This window comes from Salmo trutta, chromosome 14 (genome assembly GCF_901001165.1).
Source record: "Salmo trutta chromosome 14, fSalTru1.1, whole genome shotgun sequence".
NCBI lineage: Eukaryota > Metazoa > Chordata > Actinopteri > Salmoniformes > Salmonidae > Salmo > Salmo trutta.
The window spans coordinates 24,130,677-24,150,089 of record NC_042970.1 but is presented as its reverse complement, the minus strand read 5'-3'; the positions used below and the strand labels follow the sequence as shown (position 1 = coordinate 24,150,089).

Below are 19,413 nucleotides of genomic sequence, written 5' to 3'. Positions count from 1 at the left end.
ACGTGAGTGCTACGGGTCTGTAGTCATTTAGGCAGGTTGCCTTAGTGTTCTTGGGCACAGGGACTATGGTGGTGTGCTTGAAACATGTTGGTATTACAGACTCAATCAGGGACATGTTGAAAATGTCAGTGAAGGCACCTTCCAGTTGGTCAGCACATGCCCGGAGCACACGTCCTGGTAATCCGTCTGGCCCCGTGGCCTTGTGAATGTTGACTTGTTTAAAGGTCTTGTTAACATCGGCTACGGAGAGCGTGATCACACAGTTGTCCGGAACAGCTGATGCTCTCATGCATGCCTCAGTGTTGCTTGCCTCAAAGCGAGCATAGAAATGATTTAGCTCGTCTGGTAGACTTGTGTCACTGGGCAGCTTGCGGCTGTGCTTCCCTTTGTAGTCTGTAATAGTTTGCAAGCCCTGCCACATAAGACGAGCATTGGAGCCGGTGTAGTACAATTCAATCTTAGCCCTGTATTGGCGCTTTGCCTATTTGATGGTTCGTTGGAGGACATAGCAGGATTTCTTATAAGCTTCCTGGTTAGAGTCCCGCACCTTGAATGCGGCAGCTCTACCCTTTAGCTCAGTGCGAATATTGCCTGTAATCGATGGCTTCTGGTTGGGGTATGTTGGTTGGGGTATATTGATAAAGCCAGTGACTGATGTGATGTACTCCTTAATGCCATCGGAAGAATCCCGGAACATGTTCCAGTCTGTGCTAGCAAAACAGTCCTGTAGTTTAGCATCTGCTTCATCTGACTACTTTTTCATAGACCAAGCCACTGGTGCTTCCTGCTTTAATTTTTGCTTGTAAGCAAGAATCAGGAGGGTAGAATTGTGGTCAGATTTAACAAATGGAGGGCGAGGGAGAGCTTTGTATGTGTCTCTGTTTGTGGAGTACAGGTGATCTAGAATTGTTTTCCCTCTGGTTGCGCATTTAACATGTTGATAGAAATGAGGTAAAACTGATTTAAGTTTCCCTGCATTAAAATCCACGACCACTAGGAGCGCCGCCTCTGGGTGAGTGGTTTCCTGTTTGCTTATTTCCTTATACAGCTGACTGAGTGCAGTCTTATTGCCAGCATCCGTCTGTGGTGGTAAATGAACAGCCACGAAAAGTATGGATGAAAACTCTCTAGGCAAGTAGTGTGGTCTACAGTTTATCATAAGATACTCTACTTCAGGCGAGCAAAATAAGGAGACTTCCTTAGAATTCATGCACCAGCTGTTGTTTACAAATATGCACAGACCGCCCCCCCTCGTCTTACCGGAGTGTGCTGTTCTATCTTGCCGGTGTAGCGTATATTCTGCTAGTTGAATATCTATGTCATCATTCAGCAACGATTTCGTGAAACATAAGATGTTACAGTTTCAGATGTCCCGTTAGTAGGAAATTCGTGATCGTACCTTGTCTAATTTATTGTCCAATGATTTCACGTTGGCAAGTAATATTGACGGCAACGGCTGCTTTCCCACTCGCTGTCTGTGGATCCTTATGAGGATCCCCGCTCTGTGTCCTCTGTACCTGCGTCTCTTGCCAATGACGGGGATGTTGGCCTTGTCGGGTGTTCGAAGTACATCCTGTGCGTCCTGCTTGTTGAAGAAAAACTCTGTCTAATTCGAGGTGAGTGATCGCTGTCCTGATATCCAGAAGCTATTTTTTGCCCTAAGATACAGTGGCAGAAACATTATGTACAAAACAAGTTACAAATAGCGCAAAAAAACCCCACATAATAGCACAATTGGTTAGGCGGCCATAAACTGCTGCCACTTCCGGCGCCAGTTGTCTTAATTTTGAAAGATACAAGCTATATTACCTTTAATCCTCTATGCTTCAGCTTTCTGGCTCTGTTTGAATGTGGCTTCATTGCTCGTTGTTCCTTGCATCTGATTGGCTTTGGTCTTGGGGGTGGCACACAGCCTGGGAGACAGCATTGCCTGTCAGGCGCTGTTCAGGGCTTAAATGCCCCATGAGCAGTGTAGAGTTGCAAGTGCAGATAGGATGCGACAGGCTCTCGGTTGAACGAGTACGTATCCCAGCATGGCGCACTGCACTGCTCAGTGAGGGACCGCGCCGGACAGGAACCCACGACAACCTTTCACCTCATTTAGGAGAGGGAGGGCGGGACTAAATGTCCCCATGGTCCAGAGGACAACAACTGGAAGTTACTTCCCACCGGAAATTACTGTAGAAGTGAGCACGTTGTGAATGGATTTGTTTTATATGCATTATACACTATTATTGGCATATCATTTTATATTAGCAAATGAAAACAAAAGCACAAAATGAAAAGGAATGACAAATTTAAAGTTACTAAAATCATTTAATTTAAAGCTGCAATATGTAACATTTTGGGACCACCAAATTCACATAGAAATTTGAGGTGTAGATCTGCCATTCTCTTTGAAAGCAAGTCTAAAAAGTAGATTTATTCTGTTTTGTTCAGTTTGGTACACCAGGATCAAACAGCTGAAAATACAATATTTTTGGTTATGATTCTCTACACTTTGCTTGTTTTATCACATAAACTGAAATGAGGCGTACTATTAGAATTTTAGCATATTGCATCTTTAAGAGATTGATAGTGTACAGTGAGGAATCACAAATTGTTTGCGATAATAACCACAGACACCAATTTCGCATAATGAACTTGATTGAGAATGACATGATCAAATAAAAAATTATGGCAAAACACCAACAATGTGTGATTACTCTCTGTACCGCTATACATTTGAAAAATGTTTGTTCTAATGAATTTCAATAAGCATAAGGGAGACCATTTTAATGTATGTACTGTAATGTATACATGTCTTTCTGTGAGGAGCATCCCATTACATTTTGGTGTTTTGGCTTAAGGCTAATTTCAATCAGATTGTTTTGGCGGTGTCGGAAGTGCACTTATTGCCCATCTATGGTGTTTTAGGTAACATTCAAAATGAGATATTATTGTTTCACCCACTGGCCTACGAGCAGGCATTACAGTGGTGTTCGGAATTAGGATTGAGGTAGACACAGAGAGCAGACACACAGGCTAGGATCATGGTACTGGAGGGCCGTTTAGGAGAAATAGTATACTGCTCAAAAAAATAAAGGGAACACTTAAACAACACATCCTAGATCTGAATGAAAGAAATAATCTTATTAAACACTTTTTTCTTTACATAGTTGAATGTGCTGACAACAAAATCACAAAAAAATAATCAATGGAAATCCAATTTATCAACCCATGGAGGTCTGGATTTGGAGTCACACTCAAAATTAAAGTGGAAAACCACACTACAGGCTGATCCAACTTTGATGTAATGTCCTTAAAACAAGTCAAAATGAGGCTCAGTAGTGTGTGTGGCCTCCACTTGTGTGTATGACCTCCCTACAACGCCTGGGCATGCTCCTGATGAGGTGGCAGATGGTCTCCTGAGGGATCTCCTCCCAGACCTGGACTAAAGCATCCGCCAACTCCTGGACAGTCTGTGGTGCAACGTGGCATTGGTGGATGGAGCGAGACATGATGTCCCAGATGTGCTCAATTGGATTCAGGTCTGGGGAACGGGCGGGCCAGTCCATAGCATCAATGCCTTCCTCTTGCAGGAACTGCTGACACACTCCAGCCACATGAGGTCTAGCATTGTCTTGCATTAGGAGGAACTCAGGGCCAACCGCACCAGCATATGGTCTCACAAGGGGTCTGAGGATCTCATCTCGGTACCTAATGGCAGTCAGGCTACCTCTGGCGAGCACATGGAGGGCTGTGCGGCCCCCCAAAGAAATGCCACCCCACACCATGACTGACCCACCGCCAAACCGGTCATGCTGGAGGATGTTGCAGGCAGCAGAACATTCTCCACGGCGTCTCCAGACTCTGTCACGTCTGTCACGTGCTCAGTGTGAACCTGCTTTCATCTGTGAAGAGCACAGGGCGCCAGTGGCGAATTTGCCAATCTTGGTGTTCTCTGGCAAATGCCAAACGTCCTGCACGGTGTTGGGCTGTAAGCACAACCCCCACCTGTGGACGTCGGGCCCTCATACCACCCTCATGGAGTCTGTTTCTGACCATTTGAGCAGACACATGCACATTTGTGGCCTGCTGGAGGTCATTTTGCAGGGCTCTGGCAGTGCTTCTCCTGCTCCTCCTTGCACAAAGGCGGAGGTAGCGGTCCTGCTGCTGGGTTGTTGCCCTCCTACGGCCTCCTCCACGTCTCCTGATGTACTGGCCTGTCTCCTGGTAGCGCCTCCATGCTCTGGACACTACGCTGACAGACACAGCAAACCTTCTTGCCACAGCTCGCATTGATGTGCCATCCTGGATGAGCTGCACTACCTGAGCCACTTGTGTGGGTTGTAGACTCCGTCTCATGCTACCACTAGAGTGAAAGCACCGCCAGCATTCAAAAGTGACCAAAACATCAGCCAGGAAGCATAGGAACTGAGAAGTGCTCTGTGGTCACCACCTGCAGAACCACTCCTTTATTGGGGGTGTCTTGCTAATTGCCTATAATTTCCACCTGTTGTCTATTCCATTTGCACAACAGCATGTGAAATTTATTGTCAATCAGTGTTGCTTCCTAAGTGGACAGTTTGATTTCACAGAAGTGTGATTGACTTGGAGTTACATTGTGTTGTTTAAGTGTTCCCTTTATTTTTTTGAGCAGTGTATTATACAACGGTTTAAATAATTTAATAAAAGGCATTTACAACAGAGGGCAGGCAGCCAGACTGTGCTGCTTTTCAAATATCAGATCATTCCTCAAGGTTTTATATGCTCTTTAACTGAGCTTTCCAGATATTTTACTCTGCTCCAATAACTTGCTATTTCCTTGGATTTCAATCACTACAGCACTGTCACTAAGCACCAGTTAGTGAACAGAAGTAAATCACCCACCAATTCTCTATATCCACAAATGATGCGGGTGTCAACTAGACACCTTTATTACATGCAGTTAGTTAATGTGATTCGTGTGGAAATTTACCCCACAACCATTACATAAACTAGACACTATAGCCTTGTTTATACCTGTCACTACCAAGTATGTCTTGATCTTGTCCACTTTCTGATTGTGCCCACATCTTCAGAAATGCATGTATGCATGGTATTAACATGTGTCTTATCTGTTCACTGTTTCTGCATTGTGACCAGAGCTTCTGGTCTCTCCCTATGCAACTTATTTGACAGATATTTATTTATTTATTTATTTTAAGACACATATTGAAGCCTTAAGGCAGTAGTGCCACGTGTCAATGATTTTAGAGAACAGGATAATGATTTAAATGGTTTCACTGTCCAGATCCATCTACACTTGTAAGATTTCCAGACACAATGTGTGCCTGACTACCTTCAGAGATGGTCAGGAAGATCGGATCACAATCAGATCACAATGGGTCTTTCAATCGTCTACACCTGTTTAAAAATGTGGGCACAATCAGAATCTGGACAAGATCAGGACAAAGGGAGTATTAAGGCAACCGTGTATAAATGGCCTTATATTTTAGCATACTCTGAGTGAAATTGATATATTGATATCAATGTAAAGTGTAATCATCACAAAACTACCTTTTATCTACAACACAACTCTCAACTATCACACTATTTTCAACTATCATGCAGTCAGACGCAATTCAAATGTACCATTCAAATCAGATGCTTTTATTTACAGTGTCAAATATAACAATGCCCCGGACAGACAGCGAAGTTGTGCCTAAAATAAACCACATTCCAAAGCCTGCATTCCGTCCCGGAATCAAAGGCGGCTGGGCCTTCCGGGCCCCCACAGACAACAGGGCTTTCCCGGCTTTTTTTCCTTGGATCACAGCCCTTTCCCAGAAGTCCATCCATGCTGATTAGCTGTACAGTGAAGGGTTCCATCCCAGATCAAACGTGACCCTTGTCTTTCTGACGGGCTTTCATTTGAGTCACTGTCACCAGCCCCCCACCATCAAAACAATGTCATCAACCCGCATTGGGCGAGGGGGGACAGGTGAGGGGCAGATGAGGGGGCAACGTAGTTGAAGAGCACGTGTCGCAAGGCACACAAAAAAAACATGCCAGGCATGAGGAGTGAATAAGCGCAGTAAGTGGGGGATCCATCTTGTCAGTGTCACAGAGAATAAAGATTTCCCTTGGTACAAAAGGCTTTGAACTTTGGCCGACAGAAAAATCCTGATTGCTCAAATAGGTCACTGGGGCCCTGACCTCATAAGACAAGATATTGCTCAGTGATTTGTACATTTTCATTCACTGAAAACGCCCCTTTCCAAACACGAGTTAGTGAGCTCGAGTAATGCTCTCTGTAGAGATAATTTCCTATTTAATCCATAGTAGGTCATTTGGTTAATTATAATGACCACTTCCACGTTCCTAGTGTAATTAGTGTAAAGTCTGAAGGAAATCGTCTTAATTAAAGCACAGATTTGTTGATTAGATTTTTAACAGGACTACAAGCTTGCCTGTGGTAGTGTAAGTGAATGTGTTTGCTTCACTATTAGTGTTTCCTCACTGCAATTATCTCATTTAATGAAACTATTTTCTAGAAACCAGTGTCCCGGAGTGTACGTTTAGCAGTTATTCCCCTAGACACTAGTCCTCCTGTAACTAAGATGAGCTCAAGAGCGCAGATGTTTTGCCTCTCTACTCCATACAGATGTATAGAGTTCGCAACATTGTATCTGTGCCATTATGGCATCTGCATCTCCATTTAAAGTAGTCCATTTTCTTCTGCTTTGATGTTTGAAAAAACGTGTAAAGCTAATATTGGTAATTTACCACCACCTGCAGTGCTGGATTCTTGAACCAAAGCTTGTGTGTCATGAATTTATTGTGGCTACTAGATGACGGTCATATAGCTTAAAGCCATTTACAAACTAGGCTAACCAATTTGAAGAAGATAATGTTCTGATCATTGGCTGATCACTCCCAACCCATAGGAATCCCCACCCAGTTGACTACATTAAAATGGTGGAAGCCCTCAATGGCAATGAGGGCTTCCACCTATTATCTTCTCTCATATGAGCTTCATTTTTCACTTATCAGTCATGCAATAAAACTACCTAGCTGTATGATACATAAACTAGAGGATAGACTTGAAAAACAATCGATATAAATTGATGTTTTGAAACTTAATTTGAGCATAAGCAATCATTCGTGATAGTTCATGAACATGTTCTTTTACAGTAAATAAAATAAATGAAATAAACTTTTTAAGAGCACCTCTAGTTCATTTTAATCGTTACCTTTCTGTGAGCTAACATAAATTCAGCACGTTCATATAACATTAAATACTGACATGACATTATAATGAAGTAGAAATAAATACAGATCATTATATAAATATACACAAATGTATTTGAAACCCGAACTGATACTGCCATATGGAATGAGAGGCATAGAGTACTTTATTTCTAGAGTCTGTTGGTATCAAACACATTGTAAATGCATCTTCATGCATATACTGTATAACTGTGTTTTGCAATTTATTCTACAAATCAAATTATCGACAATTTCACAGTGACATGAGACTTATGTGCATGTGGAGTTGTTTCAAGTAGTGTAAAAAGTTACTCACACTATTTTTGGATTCATCATAATCAACCCAAACCTTATGCTTCCTTTTCATTACTCATATTAGAGATAGTTAGAAATGATCGTTTTCTTTAGTGAACAAGGTGTGGTGAGAAATACACTCACTGCCTGCTTGACAGCTGTGTTAACAGGCCCTTAAAATAAGGTGTGATGTTTGCAATGTATGCACAGGCATTAATGACCAGGAGGTAACAATTAGCCTTAGAAATGACTGGACCCTAGATCATGATGAACGTGAATGAGGATGCAGCCCTCCGGCAGGAGATAATAGGTGGGTGGGGAGTGATGTTAGAAGAGAATGAGGTAGAAACATACGACTGGCTCAGAGGATGAGCTTCAGGTATATAGAACACTATAAACTCTCCCTGTGGTCGCAGGCACTAACTGTGTGTTCACAAAGCTAGGACACGGGGCATTCTCTTTGAGCTCCAACAGACAGAGGTTTGGTGGTGAATAAATCGAACACACTTAAAAAATTATCTTTACCTTTTTAAAAACTACAACATATTTTCACCTAACATTACAATATTTTTGGGGGACAAAATCAATAATCAACTCTTTGTAAAAAAACATTACAAAAAAAAGAATATAAACAACTTCTCAAAACACCAGTTTACATACGTACATATCTCTATGTCACAATAATCCATTTATGACCTTAAGTTTGAAATAAAATACATAGTGATTCTTTGATGTTTAAATCTCATTTCTCCCTTGTTTTGCAAAAGCACCATTGTAAGTATAAGTTAATGGCTAGTTGAGTTGTGTTTGTTCCAAGTGAGGTATGGTTGAGCATAGCATATTTTCACATGTGTATTGAGCACTGGTGATCGCACCAAAATAAACTATTTACAAAAGCGAATATATAGACATATCTAACATTACATAAATACACTCATATCAAACACCTTTTGAGCGGTGGGCCTTGGACCTACTGGTTGGGCCGGGTTCTTATGTCTGTGCTAGTAAAAAGGAAGGAATCTGGGTCAGGACTTCAAGCTGTGATAAAATGACTTATCCCGAAGAATCACATAATTGATCAAATAATACAGTTATCACTTTATTCTACAGTCCTATTTCAGCTGGTGTTGACACTATTGTTTCTTTTTAAGAATTTAGCATAATTGGTAACTACCCGGCACTTACATTACTAAAAAGTAATTATTAGGTCATTATCATGTAATTACCATTTACAATGACATTTCTGAATAAATACCAGGTAAATAGAGGACTATAAAATAAGGTGTAAACATACGATGATTAGTAAATTCTCTATAGAAACTGCATGTGCCTTAAAGGGGCAATCTGCGATTGCTACATCCATTTTTTTATTTTACTTTTGTCATTCTATATAGCCATTGATTCTTGAAGAATGTAACTTATATTAACTAAGGAGCTTAGTTTAACTGTCTAACCCCATCAGAACCCAACATATAACCTTTATTTACTTCTTTGTTCGTAGACAATGTAATTGTAAACAAAACACTGTATAGCCTCAAAACATGGTTAAAACTATCATTTTCATGTCATGGATGGTCAGTCCTAGCATCCATAGCTCTGTCTATGCATTTAAGAGTGGTTACATTTATCCAGCCCCACCCCTTAGCTGTTTACTGAAACAGAGTTGGGGGGGTGGCGCTTTGTTATTGTTTGAACTGCATATTACACACTTTAAGACAAATTACATTTTTACAGTTATGATGGTCAATAAAGCTTTAGCATCAGAATGATGTATCCATCTCTAGAGTATATAAAAACTCATTTTCTTTGCTACATGTAAAAAAAAAAAAAAAGTGTATGAATAGCAACAACACTCGAGAATATGTCCATTCTTTGGGTGTTAACAAAAAAAACCAATGCATCTTAAACTCCTGATATACAGAAACATTGATCAATATTTGCATATGAACAACGAATGACTAAGTGTGCGAATACAAAGAGCAATAACAGAAACGTTGGATGTCAATTCTATATACATAGGAAACTAAGAAGAACATCTCTTAAGTAATAAATTATCTTTTAAAACAATATTTTACAAACTATCTTTGATTCTGATACAAACTGATCCTGAATTTTTAACACTAAGACTGATAACAGGGAAAGTGTTCTTATGGTCACAACTGTCAATTAAGCTTTTCATATGTTGTACTTTTTGGTGTGTTGTGTGTATTGTGTGTGTGTCCTGTCTCTTATGTGGAACAGAAATCAATTCCCAACATTTTCTAGAAGGATGACCAGTCTCAGGTGCCAAGGGAAGGGTAACAGTGAAATGGAAAGTGGACTTTCCAGCATGTAAGCGCTACAGAAACAACCTGCTCTCTCAAGTTTGATTGTTTGTTTGTCAAACTCTGTGTGTAGTGAAATGAGAGGACTTTTAAAAAAGATGGTGGAAGAAAACGCGTATATTTACGAGCGTACCGAGCTCCATGGGTCTGTGCTCCAATGGGGGTTAGACGGGCACGCATGAGTATTGCACTGCTCACGGTCGGGCGGTTTGTCTAGAATCTCACAGCTCAGATCGTTAAAGCGCTCTCCGTTGGGCCTCTGACACGCCACCAGTCGTGTCTTTACTCCTCCCCCACACGGCTTGGTACACTGCAGGACAGAGCAGATGAAGGAATAGTGTGTAAACAGAGTCAGGACAGTTGATTCACTCCATTGTCACAATACAGTTATCTATGACCTCTGACCTTTACATGATGACATACAGCCCAGCAAAGCAATTTCAGAAGAATGGAATTGTAGAATAATAACCGCTATGATAACGCCAAGGTTCATAACAATGAGATGATGCATTCAAAGTGTGACTAAACCCCCTCAGTGTATCAGTGCTGTAGGACGGCTTGGGTTCTCTCACCTCTCCCCAGTTCCCGTAGACCCACTGTGGACAGGGTCCGGACTCACAGGAGCGCTGCTCGATGGGTTTGGAGCGATCTTCACAGTTGTTGGCAGCATAACCATTCTCATCTTGGCATACCACCACACGCCTCTGGAAGCCACCCGCACACGTGCTCGAGCACTGACGTCACAGGGAGGAGAACACAGAGTGAGACAAATGGTTCACACACTCTCACATGTACAGGTATGTATGCACTAACTCAGAGACAGGCAAGTAGACATTCAAACACTAATATGCATACATTCATGAGCATGTATGGACACAATAACAAAAACATGTTCAAACACATACATGAAAATGTATGGTGCTCATCTATGCACACATAACTCACTGAGACAAGGGGATCCTGCAATAATACATTTACCCAGAGTCACAGTGTCACATATTGTAGACCTTTGCACATACAGACATCAGTTACAATGAAACAAGCGCACATATAAACACTCATTCACCATTAACAAATACAAACACACCAACCTACAGTATGTGAAAAAAGGTCCCCATTGACAGACAAGTATACAAAACACACATACATCCTTCTGGCAAAGGTCTGATTGACCGCAGAGACTATGTGCTTTGGGAAACTGGATGGATAATGCACTGCTATATTAAAACACATATCCTCAAGAAGAAAATAATTTCCCATGATCCATTAAATAACACCAGCTATTTGGGGACACAGATTGTTGTGCAACTATAATAACCCCGTTTTTAATAACAGCTGTACAATAGGCTATTAACCGCCAAAGCCATCAGCACAACTCATTGACCTTAGTCAGGGGTAGGCAACTAGACTCAGCCGATGGACAATTTTTGTTGGAGCAGATTGTCAGGGGCCCGGAACATAATTATAATAATTTATACACTGCAAATTGACCACAACTCAGCCCAAAAAGGGATTATATTTGAAAATAACAATCATTTCATACCTTGATAACATTGAGACACGATGACGTCATTTTTTTCATTTGTTAGAATACTTAGGAACAGATTTCTTAAATTAAACACATTTTTAAGTAAATTCCTGGTGATTTTACAGTCTTTTTTGACCAAAAACGAAAATCTATCCACTCCCAAAAATCAGTAAGAAACTGTTTTAGTCCATCGGACCACCTGTTGCCGACCCCTGATATAGGTTGTATGCATTAATTCAATGTTAAGGACCCTAGGACTGCAAGATGATTGTAAATGGTTAATAAGAAATTCACCGCTCCCCAGGGTCCTGTCCTCCATTGGTGGGCCTGGGTTCGTCCTCCGCTGCGCCCATCGGCAGCCGTGGGCAGGTTGTTGCGGACGCCCCCGCTGGGCGAGGGGAAGGGTCGAGAATCACTGGAGCGGCGAGCAGGGCACTGGGACATGGCACACTCCTGCTCTGTGGCTGGACGGTCGTCAGGGTCACACTCCACCACATCCACTATCTGGTCACTGAGGTTCAAACACACCACCTGGCGAGTTGTCTTCCCCTGCCCGCAGGATACAGAGCACTGCGTACACACACACACACACACACACACACACACACACACACACACACACACACACACACACACACACACAGTAAGACAAACAACATACAAACAACATACAAACAATGTCGTAGCAGCTTAGGTCAGTGTCTTGTCGCTTTAAACATGGCTGACACAAACAGATAGCGTAGTTACAGTACTTTAAGGGACCCAGTTTGTCAGATCAGTGGAACTTTTAACAGGTCCTGTATATGCCTATGTACAAGCTAAAACTACAACACTGAGGCTGCTTTAATAGTTGGGTCTCATAACGGTAGAACACAGTCATTAAACTTCATGAACTAACTGGCCCATCCATCCGCCATGCCATTCTGTAGTTATCACCCCCTCCATCATGGGTTCATTTCCGGTTCCATTCCATATCAGGAGTGTCTAAAGGGAACTTTCAGTCAGATCCGTCTCTTTCTCTGTGCTTCTGTTTGCTGTGGCCTTGGGCTGAGCTGCTTCCTGTCTGGCTGGAGGTCACTGAGTCGCTCTGGCATAAATAAGCAGTCAGGAAGACTCTCCCTGTCACAGCCTGTATATATCTATCTATCTGTGTGTGTGTGTGTGTGTGTGTGTGTGTGTGTGTGTGTGCATGGTGGCCATAGCTGCAGCATGGTGGGAGTATGACTAGTGATCTCTGTCTGATGAGAAAAATCTGTAAACCACAAGGATCCTAGCCCCTCTCTACAGCCCCTCGTCACTCAACCCTCCCTCTATCCCTCACGCTTCCCTCCATCCCTCACGCCTCCCTCCAGCCCCATGCCTACCTCCATCCCTAACGCCACCCTCCACCCCTCACACCTCCACTCCTCACGCCTCCCTCCACCCCTCACGCCTCCATCCACCCCTCACGCCTCACGCCTCCCTCCATCCCTAACGCCTCCCTTTATCCCTCACATCTCCATCCCTAACGCCTCCTTCCATCCCTCACACCTCCACCCCTCACGCCTCCCTCCACCCCTCACGCCTCCCTCCATCCCTAACGCCTCCCTTTATCCCTCACACCTCCATCCCTAACGCCTCACGCCTCCATCCCTAACGCCTCCCTCCACCCCTCACGCCTCCATCCCTAACGCCTCCCTCCACCCCTCACGCCTCCACCCCTCACGCCTCCCTCCACCCCTCACGCCTCCCTCCAGCCCTCACGCCTCCATCCCTAACGCCTCCCTCCACCCCTCACGCCTCCACCCCTCACGCCTCCCTCCACCCCTCACACCTCCCTCCACCCCTCACTCCACCCCTCACGCCTCCCTCCACCCCTCACGCCTCCCTCCACCCCTCACGCCTCCCTCCACTCCTCACGACCCCCTAGACCCCTCACACCTCCCTCCACCCCTCACCCCTCACGCCTCCACCCCTCACGCCTCCCTCCACCCCTCACGCCTCCCTCCACCCCTCACGCCTCCCTCCACCCCTCACGCCTCCCTAGACCCCTCACACCTCCCTCCACCCCTCACGCCTCCCTCCACCCCTCACGCCTCCCTCCACCCCTCACGCCTCCCTAGACCCCCTCACACCTCCCTCCACCCCTCATGCCTCCCTCCACTCCTCACGCCTCCCTCCACCCCTCACACCTTCCTAGAACCCTCACGCCTCCCTCCACCCCTCACACCTCCCTCCACCCCTTACGCCTCCCTCCACCCCTCACGCCTTCCTAGAACCCTCACGACTCCCTAGACCCCTCACGCCTCCCTCCACCCCTCACGCCTCCCTCCACCCCTCACGCCTCCCTAGACCCCTCACGCCTCCCTCCACCCCTCACGCCTCCCTCCACCCCTCACGCCTCCCTAGACCTCTCACGCCTCCCTCCACCCCTCACACCTTCTTCCACTCCTCACGCCTCCCTCCACCCCTCACGCCTCCCTCCACTCCTCACACCTCCCTCCACTCCTCACGCCTCCCTCCACCCCTCACGCCTCCCTCCACCCCTCACGCCTCCCTCCACTCCTCACGCCTCCCTCCACCCCTCACACCTTCTTCCACTCCTCACGCCTCCCTCCACCCCTCACGCCTCCCTCCACTCCTCACGCCTCCCTCCACCCCTCACACCTTCTTCCACTCCTCACGCCTCCCTCCACTCCTCACACCTCCCTCCACCCCTCACGCCTCCCTCCACCCCTCACGCCTCCCTCCACCCCTCACGCCTCCCTCCACTCCTCACACCTCCCTCCACTCCTCACGCCTCCCTCCACCCCTCACGCCTCTCTCCACCCCTCACGCCTCCCTCCACTCCTCACACCTCCGTCCACCCCTCACACATTCTTCCATCCCCCTGCCAACCTTCCAAACATCCCTGAGCCTGTTTTATCTCCTCCCCTTGGACCAGAGAAACACCCAATCACACAAAGTCATTATGAATTGTGCTCTGAAAATCACAAACCACAGCTAAATAAACGTCAGATATTATAGGCCACTGAGCTGGCTAGAAATACAAGTTAATGAACAGTGCAGAGAGAGCATATAATGGTAGACAGATTTCCCTCTAGAAGAACTGTTCACAAAGGTTAAAGGCTATAGCAATGGAGGAAAACACCATATCCGTAGCCACAAGACCCTCTAGTAATGTCAAATATTAAGTGGATATTGTATACATTCAATATATTTTAAGTGTACACAGTATATGCATTTAACATGGTGGTTGATTGAAAGACAGTAGTTACTTACTGATGTCCATTCTAGGACCTTCCACTGTCCGCAGTGCACTACAATGCACCAGTCGCTGGCCGGGGGCTTGACCAGGTGGGAGCAGGCAGAATCCTCTGCAACCCCACCCTGGATGTCACGGCAACTAACGTAGCGCATCCGGGTCCCTTTGCCGCAGGTGGCACTACACTGTGGTGAAGAAGGAAGAAATCAGTACAGTACAGTGCAACACACACAAACAGTATTTAATAGCTACAGCGAGTGGTAGTGCAACCAATAAAACCAACCTGTGTCCAAGAGCCAAACCTCCACTGGGTTTTGTGTGAAAGGTGTGAGGGGACTTTGGTCCCAGGGGGAACTGGATGGCTGACAGGACACTGGGCCGGCTCACAGTCCTACAGGGACAAACAGACACATCCATCAAACCAATCACACTGACATAAACACACCACACAGTACTACACTTTCATCTACTTACTGGACACAACCTAGACAGCTCTGACAGAAGGGTACTCACCAGACTAAAAGTAACAGTGTTACTCTGACAGATCCCAGAAACACACAACGTTAAGCCCCTCCACATGAGGCCAACCTTCTGAATAACCTGACGCCTGTCATAACGTGTCACAGTGGAGTGGTATCCCAGTCTCCAATGCCAACACTGGGTTCCTTCCCCACCTTCCGCCTTGCTCTACTCCATGGTGCCCTCTCATGACCTTTGAACCCCTAATTCTGGGGTGAGCAGAGAGGGGCCTAACTCAGGTTTAGCAGGGCCATAGAGGGCTCCACATTCCACCCTCTGAGTCCTCTGAGTGGAAACAAACAGGACCCTGGCAGCCAGCCAGGCAGGCAGAAAGGCAGGGGGAACACAACCTCCACAACCTCACACTCACGCAGTAAAATACACCGTAAAACATGCAGTAAATGGTTGTGAAGGTGGTGGAAGAAGAAGAAGAGAAAGAACGAAGGAGGTGAAACATGAGAAGGTACTCTGGTTCTAAAGGCAGCCAAGGCCTGTCTATGACACTGTGGGTGTGTGTTGATGTACGTTGTGTACATGTCTGTGGGTAGGTGTGTAGGAGGCAAGTGTTAAGTCGTCGTTGTGTATTTTTTGGTTTTCTCCTTCTCGTTGGTCAACTCAGGTAGAGATAAGCTCCATTCTTTTCTCTTTCCCCCTTTTCCAGCCATGCAGTAGTTTAGGGTGGGCGGTCTCGGAGCCGACTTCACGGATGACTGGCTGGAATCACAGGGAGGTGAAGTGACTGATTCAGGGTCACTGGGCCTGACGGCTGAGTCGGGAATTAAGGCCGGGACCAGGGGGGCCTCCCTGGGACCGGAGACTCAGTCTGCGTTTATGGCCCAGCCCAGCCCAGCCCACCACTCCACACCCTACCTTGGCCTGCCCACCCCATGCCCCAGGAAAACAGACCATTCTGCCTTCCAACTATTAGTGTGGAGAGAGAAAGAAACATGCCCTAATAAACTAAACTGATGCAGGGGAGAGGTCCATAAAAGTAGAGGTTCATGAAATGTGTGACGATTAGTCAGCAATTGTATGAATGTGAGTTTGTGTTCACTGTTTATGTGTTGGTCATTTTCGACACAGCAGGAATTGTTTTACTGAAGAGGTTTTTCAGATAGGTTCACATAAGGTGGAGAGAACCAGCCTACACACATTCCATGTTGTTCATTATAGACCGCATAGAGCCACGAGTTGATTATCCCTTTTATGAGTTCAACATCCACTGAAGTAGCTAGCAAGTTTACTAGATAGAGACAGTAGTTGCCTTGGTAACCAAACAAACAGACTTGCTAGTTGAACTAACCAAACTATTCATCCGAGCTTGTTATTATGAACATCGAATTCAACAATGCTAAAAAAAAATCTATTTGACTTTTGCTTTAAAAAGCAGCTCAAACACAGTAAGAATGAACTATAGCCATTGAATTCTACCGTGCAAATATACCGTGTGTTATATGGAAATAATGCATGCTCTAGAATGCCCTTCAAGTCAATCAGAAACGAGTATTCAACAATGCCATGGTATAAACTACAGTACAGGACTGTTAACATATCGACATTAAGGTGGGAAACTACACTATTACACTACAGTACAAGACTGTTAACATATCGACATTAAGGTGGGAAACTACACTATTACACTACAGTACAAGACTGTTAACATATCGACATTAAGGTGGGAAACTACACTATTACACTACAGTACAAGACTGTTAACATATCGACATTAAGGTGGGAAACTACACTATTACACTACAGTACAAGACTGTTAACATATCGACATTAAGGTGGGAAACTACACTATTACACTACAGTACAAGACTGTTAACATATCGACATTAAGGTGGGAAACTACACTATTACATTACAGTACAAGACTGTTAACATATCGACATTAAGGTGGGAAACTACACTATTACACTACAGTACAAGACTGTTAACATATCGACATTAAGGTGGGAAACTACACTATTACACTACAGTACAAGACTGTTAACATATCGACATTAAGGTGGGAAACTACACTATTACACTACAGTACAAGACTGTTAACATATCGACATTAAGGTGGGAAACTACACTATTACACTACAGTACAAGACTGTTAACATATCGACATTAAGGTGGGAAACTACACTATTACACTACAGTACAAGACTGTTAACATATCGACATTAAGGTGGGAAACTACACTATTACACTACAGTACAAGACTGTTAACATATCGACATTAAGGTGGGAAACTACACTATTACACTACAGTACAAGACTGTTAACATATCGACATTAAGGTGGGAAACTACACTATTACACTACAGTACAAGACTGTTAACATATCGACATTAAGGTGGGAAACTACACTATTACACTACAGTACAAGACTGTTAACATATCGACATTAAGGTGGGAAACTACACTATTACACTACAGTACAAGACTCTTGACAGACAAACGATACCCCTGGCAGACTGTAGGTGTGACTTACATAATAACCAATATGAGGACAGTTTCCAAGAATAATCCAGGAATGTTTTGCACCATCACCAGCCCTGCCCCATGGCTGGATTTCTGGGGTTAGAGCCAGTTCCCCCTCCCCCTCCATCACCCACCCCCAGAACCCCCCTGCTCCCTGACAGGAGCTTTCGTGCGCCCCCTGCCGTGGAAAGGCCCTTTTCTCCTGCTCCTTCATGCTTGGTAAGGAGGCGGACGGCTGGAGGGAGACAATCCCAGCTATGTGTCTCCGTCTGGGGGTAAAAGCGGCCTGGCACAGCCCCCCACTGACCCCCCTTTAGACAACAAGGCTTTATTGAGTCAAGGTGATAATGGACTGGGTCACAGTGTGTCATTGACTGTACCTATGTCGCAGCCTGCACAGGAAAAACCCCTTTCCTCACTATAAAATGTAACACCATTCTACAAATGCAGGGGAAGGGGAAAGTCACATGGTCAGCTCACAACTAAGCATTTAAGTAGTGTGTCAGGAACGGATAAGGGTGTTTGTGCGTTCTACTGAGTCTGACAAATCAAGCCCTGAGTGGTCTAATACTGAGAAAATTGCATGTAGGCCTCACTACAAGTTATATCCTCACAAATGTCACATGAAAACTGAGTAGTATACAAGGGCTGTAGCCAAAGCATCCACAAAACTGCTTTCACTTATCCCATGTTAATTCTCCAGATCTGTGCAGAGGAGATGGGGAACATATAGAGATGTTGAGATGGGTCTTAGTGGACTGTGTCCTTACCTGAGTGTCAGTGGGCCGTGTGGCCGCGTTACATTCAGTGTCGTCCATGACAGACCCATATGACCCCACAACGCACTTCACTGCTCGCATCTGGTAGCCTGGTCCACACGAGGTAGTGCACTGTGTTCACCAAAGAGAGAACAAGAGAAAAGAGTGATATAAAGGAAGAGAGAAAGATTTAAAAAAGGGACAAAGAGTAATTCAGAGAGGGACAACAAAAAGCCAACATTGCAAAAATGACTAACTAAGGTGAAAAAGTACACTCCCTTTGAGCCTGGTCAGACTAGTGCCAGCAGATGACAGGCTTCATGACCATAATGCATGAGTAATTCATCTACTTTCCATTGCTTTTTTTCCACTGTATCCAAGTCAGTGGGTAGACACACCACACTCTTTTCTACCTCACTGACTCCAATGAAACAAGGTCAAGCTTGTGTGGCAGCAACTTTAAACAATCTTTATTAAGAGCTGTAATTTTATTGTGAAGAGCTGTCATTTTATTGTGTGGAACTGAAGTTTTATACAATTTATTTTCTGTTTTGGCCAATTCCATGGTATAGGAACACCTAATCTCCATCACACATGTAGGTTTACAGGCAGTTTGAACACACAAGTTGATTTATAAGAGCCTAGTTTTGATTTGCAAAATGTTGCAATACCTTTCTAGACTAGAGTCTAAGAATTGCTACAAAGCAGCTGTTTTTCATCCTCAGAGATCTACACTGATTATGCTTTACCAAGCATAACGATTGTGTACAGATTTTGTGTGCTTATTTTGGTATGTGAATGGGGGATAGACTAAATGAGTGGCTTAGATTATCTTTCTTCTGTCAATGCTCTACATCTGGAGAAAGCATAGTATAGCATTTCACATAGCTAAAACTCTGAAGCAAAATGGGCTTATTATGGTAGATACAGTAGTATAAATAGCTGCTCCATTGGGTCATATTCTAATATTTTAAACAGTTGGACACATTTGGAATAACACAATATGTTCACAAGACATGCCACCAGAGATCTCTTCAC

At 44.5% G+C, this 19,413-nt stretch overlaps 1 protein-coding gene across 2 annotated transcripts in view; it reads right to left on the bottom strand.

Annotated features, from left to right (window-relative positions):
* Window positions 1-5,613: 5,613 nt before the first annotated feature.
* The window catches only part of adamts9 (ADAM metallopeptidase with thrombospondin type 1 motif, 9), a 42,861-nt gene continuing 29,061 nt past the window's right edge, over window positions 5,614-19,413 (bottom strand). For both annotated transcript variants that reach the window (XM_029774969.1, XM_029774970.1), the window contains 6 exons: window positions 18,388-18,507; window positions 14,907-15,014; window positions 14,641-14,808; window positions 11,674-11,949; window positions 10,424-10,585; window positions 5,614-10,161 (listed from right to left, as the gene is read on the bottom strand). In XM_029774969.1, the coding sequence (XP_029630829.1) occupies window positions 9,973-10,161; window positions 10,424-10,585; window positions 11,674-11,949; window positions 14,641-14,808; window positions 14,907-15,014; window positions 18,388-18,507 (1,023 nt within the window). In that variant the 3' untranslated portion in view covers window positions 5,614-9,972. The remainder of the gene's footprint in view (window positions 10,162-10,423; window positions 10,586-11,673; window positions 11,950-14,640; window positions 14,809-14,906; window positions 15,015-18,387; window positions 18,508-19,413) is intronic.